At 41.6% G+C, this 20,361-nt stretch overlaps 2 protein-coding genes across 8 annotated transcripts in view; one reads left to right on the top strand and one right to left on the bottom strand.

The window, feature by feature from the left end:
- The first annotated feature begins 434 nt into the window (after positions 1-434).
- pdk4 (pyruvate dehydrogenase kinase, isozyme 4) overlaps positions 435-20,361 on the top strand; it is a 55,816-nt gene continuing 35,889 nt past the window's right edge. For 4 of the 5 annotated variants that reach the window (XM_088318237.1, XM_088318239.1, XM_088318238.1 and 1 more), the window contains exons 1-4: positions 435-1,075; positions 7,841-7,972; positions 16,041-16,118; positions 18,738-18,852. The gene's annotated coding sequence lies outside the window, so the exon portion shown is untranslated. Of the gene's footprint in view, positions 1,076-2,785; positions 2,918-7,840; positions 7,973-16,040; positions 16,119-18,737; positions 18,853-20,361 lie in introns of all 5 variants that reach the window. The other variant, XM_088318236.1, reaches the window with a different exon arrangement.
- The window catches only part of dync1i1a (dynein cytoplasmic 1 intermediate chain 1a), a 31,520-nt gene continuing 29,243 nt past the window's right edge, over positions 18,085-20,361 (bottom strand). For 2 of the 3 annotated variants that reach the window (XM_088318222.1, XM_088318223.1), the window contains exon 17: positions 18,085-19,750. In XM_088318222.1, the coding sequence (XP_088174348.1) occupies positions 19,640-19,750 (111 nt within the window). In that variant the 3' untranslated portion in view covers positions 18,085-19,639. The remainder of the gene's footprint in view (positions 19,751-20,361) is intronic. The other variant, XM_088318221.1, reaches the window with a different exon arrangement.

The following is a 20,361-nucleotide window of genomic DNA, read 5'->3' as shown; positions in this document are numbered from 1 at the left end:
TCACTGCAATGCACGGATTTAATCAATTAATGGCGTCCCATTCAAACATAGCATTTCAAAATATCCACACTCCTTATGCTTGCCCCATTCCTCTTCTTTGTGACCATCCACTTCTTCCTTGACAATCATGTCATGTTTTTGTGGTTCAATAGAAAGTAAGATGTTCAATTAATTGTGGAGCCTCAAAACCCAATATGGGGTATTTCCGTTGGCGCGTTGAAGAGTCGCCGACTGTAATTATTCGTGCGATGAAATTTCAGTTTTTCACATTATGAAATATATATATATATATATATATATATATATATATATATACACACACATTTATAATATAAATTGGGCAATAGTTTTCTTCATGAATATTTGCTCACCACCGTTTTTTTATAAATTTTGAATTCAAATTTATTCTACTTAAAAAAAGGATATTTATTGCAGCAGCATAATTCAGATGCAATAATATGATGAAAAAAACAAGTTTGACGCCACTAAGCGATGACAAGCTAAGTCATTACTGTTATTTGTAGTCAAAGTAATCATTTTAACAAGTCTTTTAATAAGCTGAAGGAAACTCTATATGCACAAGTGAAAATTACATACAGGGACAGGAAACAACTTAATTTAGTGCGCACATATTTTATCTTGTATACCACTTCCTCCGTTTATATCCCTTTAGGGGCTCTGTACTCAATGTCAACATTCATAACTTTGAATAATGTAAGCCAGAAAATGCAGTACATCAACCGCTTCACTATATATAATCTCCCAATATGACATGCTTGATGTATGAGTGAAAGAAAAGTACAGAAAAATTGACGCTGTCATAGAGGCATTTATTTTACAATATGTTTATTGTTGAAGTTGTAGTTTACAAAGTGGCAGCGTTGCGTCATACTGAGCGCTGTTTCTAATATCCATGTTCGCCTTTTTTAAGGATATAATCCAGCAGTCAGTTCTACGGGAGAGTACATCGTGAACATGCCGCAAACTTGTATCCAGGAAAGCAAACTCAATGTGGTTGGAGCTCTTCTCAGAACATCAGATGCATCATCACCGAGTGGAGGAATGCTTCACTTTAGTGAGTTTTTGTTCTTCTCTATTTCCGCTTAGTTTCTCGTGTAAATGTGATCGACATTTTTTTTTCAGATGCTTTGTTTTCTCACATCAATTGAATTGCACTTACACTCACGTATGTCAGCCAAGCCGTTATGTATTCCCTTCTTCCCTCATCCATCCCTCCTTTCATGCACCTCACATCCCTCCTCTTTTTCTTTCCTCCCCCCCCGTCTCTTTCCTTTCAGCTGCCCCTCTTGCGCTGGCTCGCTCCCTCCCCTCACGTCGCTGTCTCTTTCCCAACGTGTCATTAAGTCTAACCTCTGTGGCAGCGTCAAAGCCAAGCAGACCAGCTAAATGGGCCCATAGAGACGGAGATAGATAGATGGTGGTGGGAGGGGGGCCGGCGCTTTGCAGTCCATCCTCTTAGTCTTTTTTTGTGCACTTGTGAGTGTGTGTGTGTGTGCGTATTTTATGCGGTCGTATTGTTGTTGCGCGTGTATTGCCTCGTGCCCGTGTCGGTGTCTTCCCCCCATTTCGTAAACACCTTGTTGACTCTGTCATTTTCTCCGCTGCGTTTACCTCACTGGCCAGTCATCTTGGGGAGCATGAACTCCTTTCACGTATACACACACAAGCAGTTAAAAACCCCATAAACACAGAATGTGCATCAAAGCAGTGTTAGAGAAGGTCATAACAATGTAATAGCAACCTTTAATTCCTTCACCGAACATGATAATTGATAAGCATCACATGCAAATATTTTTGTTTCCCCGCTGTGAAAGACTCCATTTTTTTTTTATTGTATTGGGAGCTCATAGCATTTGGAGATGAGGCATAAACAAATAGTGTTTCTCTTGTTTGGAAGAGGTTTTAGGCATTTTTTTTTCAACCAACTGTGAGCAGCCCTTCCTCTGCAAAGCAAAGAGTGCCATCTAGTGAAAGGGCTCTTCTTGCTGCTCTCTCCACATCAAACACATTGGAGATGGAAAAGCCTCCACGGCCATGAGGTTTCAAATCAATCCAAAATAGATGCAGTGGATGTCTTTGCTATATATTTTCAGTATAAGACAATTCCTAACCTGATTTGATAAGACGTGACGTGTAACTCTCTCCCTCGACAATTTGCGGTTTAGTCTGGAATGCTCTTCACATTCTATTTTGAATTTTCAACCTTTCTTTTTTTTTTTTTTTTTTCTAAGTGTTTACAGTTTCCTCCGTCTCATAAAGACACTTCATTTAAGGTCCTGGGTTATTTTGTGTTTGTGGAAAAAGTTGAGGCAAAACCAATTTGGTTCTCACTTAGAAGTATGTTGCTGTGTGTCTTGTTTTAGCATGTTGTGCATGCACGCATGTTGTGTAACTCCTTGTTCGCCTTGCCCCCGTCATCTTAAAAATCCACGAAAAGCTTCAAATTCAACTTGAATGCCCACGCTACACTTCCCAGTATGCTCGGTTTCTCTCTGTGCAGATAATGCATTTTTCTTGAAAGAGGGCGGCAACTTGTTTTTCTTTGGTTTCTGTGGGGCATTTAAATGGCCATGCTGGACCTGACCCAGCTCACGTATTCCATCCCCTCTCTCCGATGGGAACATTGTGGTGATCTGATTAGCCCACTTTATCCATACTGATGTTGTAGCTTGATAAAGAGATGGTGAAGTATGCCTGGAAAAAAAACAAAAAACATTTTTCATAAACCAATTGGACCGCTCTTCTCATGGCCCTGGGCGACAAGCATGGCCTCCTGATGCTATCTGAGGCCTTATCGAGGGTGTGGAAAGTACCCAGACCAAGGGCCCTGACACTCCCCCGGCTGGTCCCACTAGGCGCCCACCGAGGACTTCCGAGATTGGCCGTCATTAATTCGGTGGGTACCGAGAATGCATTGCTTGACTTGCTGCTTGTAACGCAACTTTGTGTTTCTTCCACCTGCAGATATTTGGTTTACACGCTTTCGATCTATTGTGTTATTACAGTGTACTAGTTAGTCTACACCCCATTTCTCGAAAGAGTTGAAATATAAATAAAAACAGATTGCAGTGAGTAAGTCTCACATTTGACGAAAAAGTACAACATATAGCCCAACATACTGGACTGTATTTATAAGCGACAATATAGACCAACTTTTTTGGAGACTTGTTACCGCCATGGAATTTTTTTTTCTCGAGCCAATCACTGCAATCAACAATTTCTGTCGCTCTCGATGAGACTTCTGCACCTGTCAACTGGTATCTGGGCCCTCGTGAGCAAACTTCTCCAGCTGATTCAGGTGTGAAGGCTTCCTTATCTAAGGCTGCATGTTCCAACTCCTTTGAAGAGTGCTCATTTCCATCAGTGCTCATAGAGGACCACTTCAGAATTTTTTTTTTTCTCTTAGCCCTTCTTGGGTGTTTTTAGCTGTGTGTGTTTTTTGTAATTTATGCTGTTGGAATGACGATAACCTGTGGCTGAGACTTGGGCAGCACGTTTTGTTCCAGAATGCTTTCATAGTCTTGAGTATTCATTGTACCCTGCGCAGTTTCAAGTCATCTTGATCAAAAAGTAGCAGCTAACCATCCATCGAGTTAGGCTTCACATCCCGTGCATTTCCCCCATGGATGCAGTAGGGACAGTATACGATTGAGAGCAGCCCTCAACGGTGAACTGAGCCCCGAGGTGAACACAGACACAAGTGACACATCATCACTCTGCCGCTTCTTGAATAGGGCGGGTCAAGCGACCCCCGACTCCTCCACGCTAAGTCAACCTGTTCATTATTGCTTCGAACAATAGCTTGGCACTTATGTTACAGCGTGTATGCAAAAAGTCGACTCCAAGTAGCGCATCAGTGGACGTTCTCTTTCTTTGCCGGCAGACTCTGGTGCTTGTTTTTTGTCAGGACAGTTGTCGTTCGGATTCGGTGTGATTTCACACCATCTGTCTGCTCCCAAATAAAGTGACTTGTAGTTGATGCGCCATTTGAGCTTACACTTTAGATGCATGGTGTTGCATTCAGTGTGTAAAGTTTTAAAAATGCCCTCATTCCCTGACACAGTAGTACTCTGATGATCCCAAGTTGAAAGCTTTACCGTCCACTAAGTCGTCATGGGACATTTACGGCAACCCTATAAATGTGTTTCTGCAATTTTGTGATTTACCCATTGCTAAAAAGGAAGACCATAGATGCTCATCCTTAAAAAAAAGTCTTAAACTGCATCAACTCCATGAATCTAAAAACAAAGATTTAACTCATTCACAACCAGCCAAGTAAAAAAAAAAAGATTTTTGACGTCTTTAGTCGTCAATGGCACTCAAATAATTGGCATTAAAATATGAAGATGTGCTATTCACGGTGCGTTGATTATTAAAATAGAACTCAAGGCGTCTCACGATCCCTCATGACTTTCGGCTAGTGCGCTCCAAACCTTCTAGCCCCAGCCTGAGATTGTTTTTCCTGGGCAAGGGGATACTTTAATAGCCTTCTTTGCTGCCCTCGATTGACGATGCGAGAGATAATAGCTCCAATATTCAGCGAAGCAAAAATGGCAAGGGGTTAGTGTTCTCCATTCCCTCAGTTTGGGAAGTCAAGGACCGTCACTGAGATGATGAAAAGAGTCAGAAACGCGATACAGTTCTCATTCCAAGTATTGGACATCTTTGTTTTTCTTGGAGAAGAGTAGAAACGAACAGCTCCTTCAGATCAGTTGGCACTCTAAGTCAGAAGTAAAAGTAGTTTCATATTGGCAAAGTGTCTTTAATCATGAAGAAACCTCAGAATGACAAGCTATTCCTGGAAATGTTACTCAACAAAAATGTTACAGAGGTCAATGCTTGACATCTTTGATGTTCTCTGATTTAGCTGATATTATTTGGGGAAAAAAATCATCTGCTCTTGACAGACACTTTTTTGGACATCTTTGACTTACTCTTCCATTCTTAGGACTCCTTTCTCCCCCATTTAATTCCTTGTTTCTTGCCAAGTTCAACATCCATGACTAAAAATCTGACTGTTCACATGTTTCCTGACACAAATCAATACAGAAGAGCAATTCGATGTGTGGTTTGGGAAGCATGAAGGGTAAAAAATAAAACGTTTGTAGACCATTTTGAATTGAGTTATACACTCACTCACTGGCGGCATACATGAAGAAGTTGTTCATGATTTGGATGTAGACACTATTAATGACAAAGATGTGCAAAGTTATTAAAGTGTCGAAATTATTCCAATATTTTATTAATGGGAAGATTTTGAATGTTAAAATTTGCTAGGGCACGACCGATTAATCGACCGGCCGTTATTAGTCCGTCTGCTTTTTAAAAATTTTTTTTTTTATACACACACTACAACCTCATATAAAGATAATGACATTGAAACATTCCCCCGTCTACTCAAAAATCCTAAAAAAAAAAAAAAAACAGGTGATAGTTACAGATTTGTTTTAAACAAATACAAATGGACCGAATATTTTAAAACTGTCATTGTCAAAAGTTCTGCCTTTAATTCAGGTTTTTGTTATAAGTGTTAAGACACCAAAAAACAAGTTATTTTTCTCATTAGGTTATTTAATTAATCTGTTATCATAATTGTATTCTGCCAAATAGCAGAATCAGCATCAGCCGGGCCCTGATATTTGCAGTACATTTCTCTTGTGACACAACTCAGCTAATATTTGACTGCCCTTCCCATTAAAACAAAAATAAATAAATAAATATGAAAATGTTGAGGCCGACTAGTTTCCAAGTAAAATCTCATCGTCTAAAGTGAGAGGCCGCAAATCCTCTCCTTGGCACGTATTCCGTCTTAAAGAAAAATACTTAAATCGGTGGAATTAAACACTTTTACATGCAAAGATGATGAAGAGGGACATATGGGCAGTCCGAAGAGTGCAGGAAGGGTTTCTCTAGCGGGCTGAGCTTTGTTCCCTGGTGTGTTCCAGCTCTCCAGTGAGGGCCTGGCCTGGACGGAGTGGATCAGTCTTGGGCCAAAGGGGAGAAAGTAAAGGGACCCAAGTCTACACAGACGCCAGTCCCACCACAATGAGCCACTTTAGGCCCTTGTGGTTAGGCCTCAGAGGCTGGCCGCCAGCGCGCTGCAGCTCCCTCCATATTCTGCCTGGTCTCTTGACTCCCCTCTCCTATTTCTACAACATTCTGCTTTTTTTTTTTTTTTTTTTTAAACACTTGGTCTCCCTTAATGCTCCTTGCCGAGAATCATCTGTCAGTGAGGAGCAGGATGGTAGAAGTGGGAGTGATTTCACAGAGGGAAGTATCGGGGGGGAGGAAACCTCAGAATTAATCCTGACAGATGGACCTGTTCAGGATTTCTACGCACACACATGTACACACAGAAACCCTCCCTGTTGCTCCCCGAGGGTGAAGAGGTCAGGGCTAAGGGCACCAGGCAGGTACTGCAGGTGGAGGGTTTGGAGTGAAGTAATGTTTCCTCTTTCTGCACTTTTTCATGATACAAGTTAGAAAATCACAATAAAAAAAAAACATGTGTCACTTATTTGGCAAAATGCAAAACATCTCTCCAAATAATACTGGTTCTATATTATGTAAAGTGCAGAAAATATTTTTTTTTCCTGACTCACACGTCATTGTATTCAAAGTGTTTTGGAAGGCATGAATATTTTTCCCCATCCAACCTTTGATGTGCCTTTGAGGGACGTGGCCTACTATTGTGACATCAGGGAGCCTAAAGTCCAGTCCTTGCGAGTATTTTCATTGCGTGTAACGTTTGACTGTCCACTGCATATGCTTTGAAATAACTGAATTGAATTGAACTGAATTGAAATGCAGAATTGAAAGTGAAATATATGATATCTTATATCTAAGATTCAATGGCAATGGTTCACTCCTTGATTATGCGGGTGTCTCTTGTCGTCTGGTGTTTTCATTTCACCAACTCTGTTGACTGTGGAGCAAGCAGTTGGGTCATCACGTAGCGAGCCTTCGGTATTGTCTCATTGAAAGGAGGTAAAGGTCACGGCCCATTGGTTTGCTGCATACCTTCATCCCGATGGCCTGCCTGCCTGTCACGAGAAAAGGTTGGGAGACGGAAGACAATGCCCCCTCTATTGCTCTCTCCTTCGCCTGGAGGAGCAACAGCTTAAAGAGAAGCTCTCAATCTCTTTCTTGTTCCTGCTATCTTTCTTTCTTTCCTCTCTTCCTTGGCTGTGTGGGTGCCACGTGAAAGCTGTTGTCTACCTGTGTGAGTGATCAGAAGAGGGAGAATGAGTGCAGGCGGCAAAGGGTGGTCACCCCACCTTTTGTTGCACTCCAGTCGCCCCACTGTTTTTCTCTTCCTCCCCCCTTGTCCTCATCCTTCCATCTCAATGGAGACAGTATAATAAGGAGGTATGGTTTTGCCATCCCTTCTTCTCTCTCTAATTAAGTCCGTCGCCTTGAGTCGCTTCATGTTCGTGTCCGTTTTGACACACAGCTAAAAACACTTTGACGTCTTTCTCAACATAATCCCTCAGAGATATACATCAACCGAAACGGTCACTTTACTCCTGCGGAGCAGTCGCAAAATAAACTGTGAAGACCACAGTTGAAGACAGTTTTGGCCCCGAGAATGAAATGACAGATTAGATGTTGGACCACTGGCTTTGGCTGAGATGAACACAATGATAGAGAACCTTAAAGAAGGGAAAACCTTTATTTTTTTGAAACGCGCGATTGAACGGAAAACTTGAATTTCGTTAGAAATCAGTTAATAGTTGTCAAAATTAAACCATAATATAAATAGTAATAATTTTAATTATGAATGTTGAGGTGTTATCATACTTTGTCTTAATTTTTGCAGAAGTATATATAAAGCCTCTGCAGAGTCGGAGTCTCGCTTTAATGGGAGGATTCTATCCACTGGTCCAAGATCCCGATGATATCCCACATCAATGTTACCACGACGATGGGTTCATGCTGGAGAGCCGTACAGGTACAACACAGCCATCGAACCAAAACCAGGTTCTCAAATTTTCAAGCGAAAGACTTAAAGAAGAAAGGATTGGCGGTGAGAACACAAGATGTGAAGAAAAGTGTCAGGTGGGCCGGAGGGGCGACTTCACCTCTGTGTTGACCTGCTTCCTTTTGAAGCATTTACCTGTCGGCTTGGGCACTTTATGCACAGGACAATAACGATCACATGCAACCCTGCATGCTTTTCGTCCCGTGTCACCAAATGGTGATGTCTGCACTTACATACGGACGCTGAGCAGACGCAAGTATGCAGGCGGCTACGCGGACTTGCTGGTAGACGCATACCACAAAATCCCTAATGACTACCTGCCCGGTATTCTCGAATGGGGGTTGGTGTGTGTGTGTCTTCATTGTTCCGGAGAACTGAAAGAGCAGCTCTTGAATCGATAAGAGAGCCTCTTTAAAAAAAAAAAAAAAAATCTCTGTGTTTTTGATTGACAGCACCGAGCTCCCGGGAGGAAGGTTGAATGCTTGAGTTTCTGTCGGAAATACAAAGGCCACGCAGAATAGAAGGGCCACGGTGACACACAGGAGGGAAAGTCAGGCTTCACAGAGATGGCCATACTGGTCTCTTGAGTGCCAAACTCCAGTTATGTAACATAAGTCGGAACGCCTTCGCTGTCAGAAAGACGAAAGAAAGCGGACGTGCCGTCACTAAATCGTCACAGTAAGTTTTCAAGAGCTCGAATCAATACAGCCGGATTAAGAAAATAATATGATGTATTCTCTGCGTGCTGTCAAAACTGTTGACTAAACAAGCAATTATCAACACGTCTGTTATCAGAGGTGACAAAGTACGCACGGCCTGTACTTAGAGACTCAGTAAAACTAAAATGAACGTCTTGTAAATTTGACACCACAGAGTGTTAACCCAGGCAAATTTGAATGATTTAAAAAATAACTGCCAGGCATATAAAACTAGGCTTCCAAATTTCAAATTTTGCTCTTAACCGTTAACTGTCAATGAAATACCGATACTGCAGATAATATACTTTTTATACTTTTTATAACATTTCCATTTCCTGTTGTACGTGAACCTGAAATTTCGATTTATTCACAATGATAATTTTGCCATTAACTCCAGGGAAAATCTCGCCTCTCACTCAAGGTCAGCTGGGCCAAACTACTCTCTACAAAAACATTTTTGCTCTTTGACGCAATCCGTATATGACACCATTTTGTTTTTTCCGGTAGCAACAAAAACGGCAACGTATTTCACAAAACCACACCGCAAATGACTGTCATTGAGCACCAGACACGTGTTGCTAAATTTTCGCCGTCGTCACTATACACTCGGTCATATGTGTTCATTTTTAATGGTTTTAAGTGGACAAAATCACAAGTTCTCAATCCGCATAATAACGGCTCTCTTTGACAAGACAATATTTGAGTCATAAATATAATTCTCATCTTGTTAGAGGGTATCAAAAAATAAAGTTATATGATATGATGCCTCCATGTTAGTGGTTCTCTTCACGACCTGTCTCTGGTCTTGCAATGCAGAATCCTTCGAGAAAGGAGTAGTTGGTCAAAATCCACATATTTGTGTATGCCAAATCAACATTGTGGAACTTCCAAAAGTGTGCACTGTGCTGAGGTTGGCGCACGTCCACCTTTCAGTCAAGTTTCGAATAGATAAGACTTCCATCTGTGTTTATTTCTTGTTGCCGTTTTCTGTCCTCGAGGCTGGGTGGGGGGGCCTGAGATTCATTGTGTTCTCTTGTAATTATTTTGTTTATTTGCATCCGGCTTTGGCTTGCTTGTAATTAAGGTCTGCATAAACTTTTGGTTACTGTACTTTTTTTCTTTTCTATTCTTGGAACCAGCCCCCCTCCTCACTCTTTCCTTACACCTTTCGTCTCTGATCAGTCGACTTCATCAGCGCCTTGCCGGGTCGTACACACGCAGTTTCATGTGGCGCCTGTATGTGTGTGCGTGAGTGGGGGGATTTTTTCTTTTTTTCTTTTTCGATTCTAATCATCTCGTCGCCATTTTCTTAATGATAGGGCTGGTGCCACAGCTACTGGGTGTGACACCCGAGCAAGTCATAAAGCTGGCAGTAAGTCACCATGTCATTGCAGCGACGTAATGCAATGTACGCCTGCGCTATTGTGCAGACAAACGTCCCGTCACTTTTTCCATTTGGGACCGCCGTTGTGTTATTGCCATATGCACACGGATATTTTGTTCGGATAACCTCTAGTGCACATACATAATACAATCGCCGCAGAAATCATCAAGACCAATTTGCAACGTAATATAACAGCGTAATAACAATTTAAATAATTCATTATATTCACTAGTCGAACTTGGCACAAATAGTTTTTGCTCTGACCAACCAATCAAAAGAAGTTATATCAAGTGTCAGCATGCTGGTCCTGTGAGGATGAATTTATAATCTGATTGTTTAAAAAAAACTGTCGCATTGCAAATATGCTTTAAATTGAATCGGCCATTACAGAGAAACGATCTGAAAAGAATAAACCCTTCGGAGTAAATGAATGAAATGTCGAACTAATATGATCATGTAGGTTGTGGATGTAATTGCTTAACTTAAATCTACGAATGCTTTTTCTTTGAGTCTGTGCAGCCATGATGTAGAATTTTTGCAGCAATGTATTGCACTCAAGTGTCATAAACATGATTAATTTTCCTCCGTTATGTCTTCTGTCGTCACGGTGTCAGCTCATCAAAGTTGAGAATGATGACACGACGCTTTAGGCTAACGCTCACAGACTGTGTGTATGGTTCCTGTTTTGGAAGCGACGCCTCTCTGACAGTCGAACACGCGCGCGCACACAGGCTGAGCAGTTCTGTCTGTTTATTGACGGAATGTAGAGATTGCACATAAAAAGAACCAATGAGCTGCAAACTGTGCGTGTTTTCATCATGATGCTCATGTGTGAAATGCAGAGGTTATGTATAGACTCACAAGTGCGTGCACACACACACACACACACACACTGATTGACAGGGGTTGCTACCTGAGACTCCCGCCCCCTCACCCGTCTGCTACCTGCCCTCCCTTCCATCATAGGTTTTGATCACTGACCTGTCAAAGTCTCCCCCAACACAAATACACACACCGACGTGCACGCTTAATTTATTCCAATCCTAACTTAAAACATTAAAAGCATCTTATAAACCAAATGTTTCAAGTTATAGAAGCATGCTTTCTGCTCTTAAGCAAATCTCAGATAGTCGCTCATAACATGAGGATTACACACACACACATGCGCGCGCACACACAAACATGCACATTATGCGTCGGCCAAGCCTGGTTGCTTCAGCCAAAGCGAATGAAAGAAGGTCTTTGAGTCAACTCCCTTTTGATGTCGATCACGAAAGCAAACATTTATTTTTTCTTTTATTACATTACATCTTTGTGTTCATTCAACTGACCTTATTAATTACACTTTAGCACAATACATTGGCAATCCTGTCCTGAATAGCAATTTGTAAGTCATGGATATGCATTGTAGTTTATGCGGTGAGAGAAAAACACATTTTATGAGACATCCCATTTTGGGTCAGAACCAGAACAGTAGCAGAAGGGAGAGTGGACACGGAGAGGAGTGTCGATAGATGGATTTTTCCTCTTTCCCCCCCATGAGATGTCATGACAGCTGCTTTCATCTTGGCTGAGGCCCCCGTGTTAGTGCTGGCACTGCTCTCTGCCTGCCACTTTACCTGACACACGCGCACGCACCCCCAAACACACACATGCAAGTGTGAAGCCGCTATACATGAAATCTGTTTGTGTCCTTTGCTAGCTGTGAAAGGCTTGGACCACAGTGTTAGACGAAGAGCCCCGACCTGTACTCGAGGGAGGAAATCCCTGCAGAACGTACGGTGGTGGAACCTCAAATGTGGTGTGACTCAAGTAGGATTTGAAAAATATTCTAAACGGCATAGAGATTGCAATTGTGATTTAATATTTAATATAGTTTTTTTCCCCCTAATGTGCTCTTCCCTTGTGCGTATACAAAACAAAAAAACAAGCAATTAACCAACTCTGTTACAATAACCAGTATCATATTTAATATCGATATGTAAATATTTTGGTTTTATTGATCAGGCTTATGTTAAAATATAAGCAAATAAATTAGTAGAAAATACATTAACATAATTTGAGATTTTACATCTCGCACACACGAACAGGAAATGTGGTAGGTGCATTAGGTGGCAACATCCAAGGTCTCCAAGGTGCACCAGGCCTTGTAATTACGTGAGAATCATCAGAGAGCCGCCAAAACCGTCACTCCTTAATCACAACCTTCAGACTCGACCTTCCCTCACTTCTCTTGTCTTGACTTCTCCTCGGTCTGGTTTTGCCTCACCTTTTAGATTTCATTATCTTGCGGCTTCATTTGCTCCTCTGGCTTTGGACAAACTATGATCTTTTCATTTTCATATACATTTTCTTGATTATTCATAAGACAAATTAATCGTTGTTGCAATGGGGAAATAGGCTTTGACATACAACTATGCGTTTGCTGCGTAGACACTTTGTGCGACAAAAGACGACATACCAGCAGTCACACAGCAGACAAAATTCTTGCCGTGAAATTGTCGTGGAACGCTCCCAATCGAGATCCTTCAAGTAATTCATTTGGATCCAAATTCCTAATCAAGATTGTTTACGCGATTCCCTGAACAAGCCAACAGACGTTTAAAATTCTCATCTAGTTGTTGCCTTCATAATGTTTTGCTTTGTTCATGCCATGGCATTGCGATTTAGTGATGTCATGATCTCAACGCCCCAGAATTCACTGCACGATCTCTTTCCGCTTTTCGTCTCATGCTCGGCGTTCGGATATTCCTCTGGCGATGCTCCGCAGAAACCAGTTGTATTTATTTTCCGTGTTACGTTCTGTGTTATCTCTAATTGCCGGCTCATCTCGCAAAACAATGCTGTTGTTTATTTCCGACAAGGTTTCCAGTCAATTTATGATCCAGTGCTAGTGGCCAACGCTGCTGGAGGCCAGCAGCAATAGCCTCTTAATACTCGTGCTATTAGCCAGCATGTAATCAGCCATCTTATTTCCATAAAACAAGTCATAAAGAGTTAGCCGTGAAAGTAGCAGTGTTGGAGTGACGGCTCTCCGCCAGTTACTGGCTTGCAAGCCAGTGGCTGTTAAAAGGTAGCCAGGATCATTTTCTTTATTTTTTATTATTTTTAGAGCAACATTTTGTACGATAATACTAAAAGACAATTTTTTAATTGAATTTCAAGCAATTTTGCAAATGCAAATCAAGAATCAAATTAACATGTTTTTTAATTAGTAGCTCGAGAAAGCCCCCCAAAAAAAAAAATAAATAAAAAAACTCCATCGAACTTGTCCTTATTAATGTTGCCGGTAAGGTTTACCAAAACTAATATTTGACCTCATCACAATACCGACATTTTTTTCTTCTTTTAATCTGTTAAACTGCTAAATGTGTTGACGTACAATTAATTCCTCAATCTCACCCATGAATACAACATTTAACAAATAAAAAAAACAGTAAAACTCACTTTGGGACAAGAAAGTCTGTTTGTCAGCCAGTTGCAGTGCTGTAAATAAATTAAAAAAAGTCGAAAATGTCCTTACGCTGAAACTGAGCTTTGGAAAATCTTAACTTTGGGCGTAGTTTTCCCAAACTTTTTTCACTGATTTAATGTAGTCATGGCAGTAACAGAGCTCCTACGCTCCTTATTTAAATCCTGGTTCATTGTATGGCGACTTTACTGCTTATTGCTGCTTTAAGCCTCGACGCATATGAAGGTAGGATGGAAATAACAAAATGACAACAAAATAGTGCCAAGGCAACCAAAGCAAGACTTGCATTCTGATGTCCTGCCGCTTTTTGCTCATAGCTACAGTAACCATTAGCAACTGGAAAGGATCGACAAAAATAAGATGAGAGGAGACAGCAAGGGAGAATAAACAAACACGTAAAGCGGGTGGGAGGGCTTAAAAAAAATCCTCAAAGCATTGCAAACAGTGCTGTCAAAATTCCCGACAAGTTAAACATTATCGTCTCGTCACGACAGCAGCTACCACTTTTCCCTCAAAGCGTGGTCGGCGAGCGAAGAAGAAGCCAGTCTGAACACGCTGCTGCCCTCCCTTGTAAAAATCGAGCTTTTGGGAAAGGAAAAAGATGACAAATACATTTAAAAAAATCGGTATTGTCAATAATTACATTGTCCTCTCGATGTTTCCCCTCCCAAATTCTTGTAACATGATCCAAACTGTAAATAAATCATACCTTGCGCCATATTAGCTGTCATTCACGTGGTCAGTCATTCACGAACCGTGCAACACACAATTTGCGCTAAAAGCTGTCTTTAAGCCTAATTGCAATAATTGATATTTTTCAACAACACCGGAATTACTCTGACATTATTATAATATACACGACTATAGTACCAATGTCGTATAATTCCATGTTCATTTCTGTCTAAATATTATGTCCTTGTTCACGTGGGGGGGGAAACAAATGCACTCTGGGTGACTTCATTACTTCCAGTACATATCATGAAACATTAGAAAATAAAAATATTTAAAAAAAAAAAAATTCTCTTATAGTGCGATACCATTTTGTTGTCTGTGTGCAAACTTGGCTTTCTCATGATGTCTAAAAATACTTCCCGTTGCGCGTATTGGGGAAATTCCCTTGCTGCCTATAGAATCCACCAAGTGGACCTAGAGAATTTCCTTCATTGGTGATAACTAAATTGTTTTGTTTTCTTGTGTCGAGCCACCTTTTGAGGATGACATCAAATCTTCCGAAGCAGGACTTGATTTCATAGTTGTGTCTCAGTAAATCTTTTGACTCTTTTAACAAGGCTGTAAAAGGACGTGGAGCCTCCTCTTGTCTCCCCAACCTGCCTGCAATTTATGACAACGTGCGTGTGTGTGTCTTTACAGCCGTTGTCTACTTTAAACATTATCTTAAGGTTACCTGCGCGAGTGTGTGTTTACACGTTCGCGCGCACGCACGCACACTGCGTGCATGGGGAGACAAAGTGAATTGAGAAAACAGCGCGGGGAGGTGGGGACGAGACGAGCTCCAGCCTGCAAGCCCCAGACGGCCTGGCTCCGCCGGGGCTGCACCCAGGCACAGAGCGGCCTTTGTCAGGATAATTATCCTGACGCTCAGCCTCCTCTTGACTGGAGCTTCCGTGCTGGCTGACGCTCTAGCGCCACCATTCGCCGCTGGGGGAATGTTGTCTGTGTAGCGATATGATGCAAGCGTGTGGATGCGTGTCATACCTGAGTTAAACAAGGCCCGGCCAAAAACTAGAGGCCCTTCCTGTGTCGTAAACACTGACCCCTACTTTTAATCAAAATTTTAATGTTTTGTCAATGAAATTGTAGCCAACTCTTCTCTTGTTTTTGCAGTGTTTCTATTTCAACACATTGCGTGGATGTTGATGTTTGTCCAATCAAATTTCATTGTCTGTGTTCCCAATTTAATGTGCTGGAGGGCCGTTAAAATCTAGCCAAGGTAAATTCAACGAGGCTATTTCTCAAAAAATCTTAGCCATGTGGTTGATCGGAGCAAAATTTCTTGAAGCCAAGTTCTACAAATTTAATTGATACATTTCATCGTGGTGGCTAAGATGCATTTCTTTTGTTGCTTGCATGAGACAAAGCGGAGCTCTCGATCAGGGTAGTTTCAGCACGACAGGAAATAGGGTTTGTAAAGTTTGCCATTATTTTTGTTCATAGGGAATTTAGTTGAGAGCATGTCATAGGCATGTAATTAAGAAGCCTGGGAAATTTTTTAAATTAAGAAAATGTAATATCTTGTGCTTTATGGAAAGGCAACATTCATAAAGATTACACAATCTGATATTCAAAACAATAATTGTATTATAAAGTGGTACCAAACATCACTTGTGCACCTGCTACTGGTTGAGCTTTGTTTTTTTTCCGCCCCAATAGTTCTCTTCACCTACAATGCAGATCAAAATTTGAAAAATACGGAAAGCTAAAGCAATTTGTTTTTCTTCTTTCCCCTCTTTATGTGGCTTCCAGGACTGCTTTCTTGTCTCCCGAGGAGGACTGGATCACACATGCTGTCAGCCAGCGCTCTGGCAGAAAAACTAAATTTTCGTAAGTTGAAAATGACATGATAACTACGCAATTGTGCTATGAGGCTCATGATGACGGCGACACTTCAGATTTACCAGTTAAATATGATAACATGAACAAATTAGAATACAGAAAATACAGCATACAGTCGTCAAATCTGCTATATTTTAGGAGTCAAGCAAAAAGTGGGACGTGTGAGTCACGCTGAGCTCCCCCTCAGACCTCCACATGGCGCACTGACTCTTTGAGAGCTCCATGTTTGAGCCAGGCGGCCTCTGACCGCAGGCTCCACGGCGGTCGTTGCTAATTAGAGCGCTGCTGGCTGATTGGGGACTGGCTTTTGGAACCCTGCGGCAGGGAAGCGACTCACATGGCTGCCAACCATGCCGGCGGGGTGGCTTTCCAAGCCTAATGTGTCGTTCGTGAACACACAGACACACACGGCCAGGCTTGTCTGCATGTGGAAGCGTGTAAGTAAGCAGAGGTAGCAAAAGTACTCCATTGCTCGAGTCCAAAACAAAATACTGGTAAAAGCAGAAGTAAAAAAGTACGGAGTTAGCTGGAAGTCACTTTTGTACATTACGCATTTTGATAACTTGGCACATTGAAATGAGTTTTTATTTTTCCTATTAAAAACACAATACCGTTTTTGGTTGTTCTTTTTGGAACGCTGGGACAGATTTTTTTTCTCCATTTATTTTAATATGGAAACAAAAATGTTTTATCTCACAGCAACACTTTATATAATTGATTTTCCCACCACTGTAAGTACAAAACTGTGTTCCAAACTTTATTATTTCAGTGAAAATCTGATTTCTAGTATGTCTTATGTGATATATTGTCTGAATATAAATTTACAACCCAGCTCAGTCACATGATCAAAGACTTTTTTTTGGAGAAAACATTTGCATGAACAGACATATTTGTTTTAAACTTGACGTCTGCAGAACTCTCTTCAGTGTGAAGGCACAGCAGAAGCTGGAAAATTCATAATTCATAATCGTAATTTTTTCTTCGCGTTTCCACCACAAGACTGGAAGCCACAGACTCCGGGGCTGAAACGAGAGCCATGATTTCTGTTTGCTTTTTGTCACTGCCACACTTTTATCCTCCCTGTTTTTCACATTTATTTATCAGCGGTTTCAGCATTCTGGCAATTAGCGTTTCACGGTCAGCGCAGGAAATTGAATTACTTGCTCGGTTTGTCGAGCATTATTTAGTCAGGCAATGCCGTCCGTGTCTGTGAAAAACGTTATCGTTGGTCATTGAAAGTGAATTTAAATACAGCCTTCATGTTACATTTCAATTCACACTTTGGCCACAATTCGATGCATGGAATAAGCATCCATTCATGAGATCCGTTTTTTAGATTTTTGTGGGCCGTTGAAATTTCGACCGAGTTTTCTTGCTCGCATCTCTGCCCAAAGAAACGCCCCCTGAGCTCACCAACGCAGCTAAATTGTCAGCATAACATAATCATGATACCGTATTCCCGAAAATGAAATGTTGCCGATTTGATGTTGGATTGAATATTACATCCCTTGGCATGACGTCGAGAGCGTTCCAATTCTGTCTTTGGAACTTTTGTTACCATCTGAGTTAAATAACTGACCAAGTACTAGAAAAGTCGACGCACTTGAGCCAAAGATTGAAGCGTTCGTCTGTGTCACGCCTTCTTTCTCTGCAGTCTCTGATTGGTTTGTTTTTTTTCCATTTTGTGATAAGTTAAAAAATAATAATAAAAATTAGAAGGGGGCCGGAGAGAGATGATTTTTTCCTTAAAAAACATTTAATAATTCTACTGTTTGGTCATACAGACATTTTTGTGCATAAAAATATTGTCATTGCAGCAATAAAAAAAAAAGAGTAAAATAATCAGGCACGCATTTAACTGTTCTGCATGTATTATGTTAAGGCCACATGGCTTGTAATTTAGTGATTTAGCGCAGGTGGTCAGGCTCCCCCCGGTGGCTGCCGCTGACCTCTTGAATAGCTCATTTGGTTGGCACAAAACCCCAAAAGTCGCAAGGAGTGAAGCGTCCAAATGTGCCGTTGATGGTAATGACGGCGCCACAGATGATTGAGGCCATTCATGCACAAGTGGATGGTCGGGCGCAATGTCGTCACTGCCCAAAAAAAAAAAAAAGTCCACCAGTCACTTTGACAGTGTGCGTTGCTCTCATTACCTTCCATTGTCTCAGGAGGAGGAGGACAAAAGGCTAGTGATGAAATAACGACCTCGCTTTTTAGGTAATGTGAGGCGGACGCGCTTGTGTACTGTTCATTGTGTGTGGCGGACATCCTGCTTCACGGTTAACCACCTTGGCCACGCATTTCTTAAAGCGTGGGGGGGAAAAAAGAATAATTCGACCCTTCACTCGATGCGGTTGCGATTCCATTTGAGATTTCATTCGATCGCTGATGCCAAGTCTGATTTGAAATAAGTGATCCTTTTCGAAACACGGCTGCGCGTATTGAGTACACTCTTGATTGCGTCTCTACGGGGATGCCAGCAGGCGCTGTGGTGATCCTGGCTGGTGCAGGCCAGACCTCCGGCTGGGGTTCACAACGCTTCCAAGTAGACTGCTTGGAAAAGCGGAGATACATTTGACATTCTGCTTCTTGAAATCTTCCATACAGAGAACTGGATCGTTTACTGATTGAGAGGAACATCAGGGGCAGCGAGCCACCAAATCTATCTGATGGCACCGTGGTGGAAAAAAAACGAAGCGCAGTGACTCAACCATATTGGAATGTGAGTAAACATAAAACACCTCACAAAATAAGTTACACTTGTTATCATCGGTTAATCATGACCGATTCTCTGCTTCACTTGCTTGTTCACAACAATCTCAGTTGGGATACTTCTAGCACAATACATGACCCAATAAGTGACCTAAAATGTAATCGACCGGATCACACAATGTGAGAAGCACATTTTTTTCCAAAGCTGCAGTGCACATAAAACAGACACAGATTCTCTTTTCCTTGTGAATGAAATGTCGATGTGCGTTTATTCCAGTAGTTTTCAGTGTACGAATGTTTCATGTGAGCAACAATTAAGAAAAATGTCAACCAAAACACAACTTTTGAACTGCCTTATACTGAACTGTTATCGTTCATGATAGAATATCAAGCCAAAAGGCCCGTTTGTGACAAGCGCACAATATAATCTCTGGAATACGCATGGAATGCTGCATGCAAGAAGCGCCATGTGAAGTGAACGTGACGTTTGTAAACATTAAATGAGTCCAGAGACCCAGCTTGAGTTTTTTTTTTTTTTTTACACTTGTGCAAAGCGTTTGTAAAACACACATCATAAGGCCAAGAGGAGAGCCACTTTCAGAAATCGTTAGCGACGTATAACCCGACGGTCCACCTGCATGTACAGAGGGGCAGAATCAGAACATATACGACCATTAAAAGCACGGTTGATTTTACACGAAGGCTGGCAACCAACACAAACATGAGTAAGAATCACATGCTACATTTGACACCCGAGAAAAGCACAGCGAGGCTCCATTTTGGTTTGATGTCGCGCTCTATGAAGCCAGCTCCATAGGCCCCTCCTCCTCGCCATCCGCACGATTGGCTCGGATCTCCATCAGCGTACGGGCGAAGCGTGTCCAGTCGTCACTGTGGGCCACCGACAGCTGGGGCGGGAGATGTCGCAAAATGGAAATTTATTTTCATGATACAGTGTACAATGAAATTGAGTTTTATTGTTTTTCTACGCTCAGGCCATTTTTGTTGAACAACAATAGTGCTTTTTATTAACTTTTAATACCTCACAACAAATGCGTTCTAAAATTAGCCGTGATATGATTGGTCGAGCTAACGTGCCTTGAGCTAAAAATGCCCGCCTGCTAACACGGGAGCCATTTCAGGCAGGGTGCTTGCCGACTCTGGCAATGGCCAAGTCATGTGGAGGCTATTTCGCAAGGGCATGAAGAACAGGAAGGAGAAAGGGGGGATCAAACACACAAATCCATAACAGTTGTGACATTTGGGTAAACGCGCAGGGCTCACGGAATGAAAATGATCCGTTGCGGTGTTTGTGGAGGTTACTGTAGCGTAAAGTACTTGGTATTTTTAGTCCATTGTGCATGTCTTTCACCAGAAGACCAAACATACATGAAACATCGCAAAAGTCCAGTGTGGACAGCAAACACTCAGCAAAAGCGACAGGAAGTCACGTATATGCAATTTACCACTTTGTCTCTCACCGTATTTTGGCATCGTGTTGTCGTTTATCACAGAACAA

Source organism: Idiotropiscis lumnitzeri, chromosome 16 (assembly GCF_059441095.1).
Source record: "Idiotropiscis lumnitzeri isolate Australia: NSW breed Sydney's pygmy pipehorse chromosome 16, RoL_Ilum_1.0, whole genome shotgun sequence".
Classification (NCBI taxonomy): domain Eukaryota; kingdom Metazoa; phylum Chordata; class Actinopteri; order Syngnathiformes; family Syngnathidae; genus Idiotropiscis; species Idiotropiscis lumnitzeri.
The sequence above is the reverse complement of the archived record's forward strand: the minus strand, read 5'-3'. Positions and strand labels throughout refer to the sequence as shown.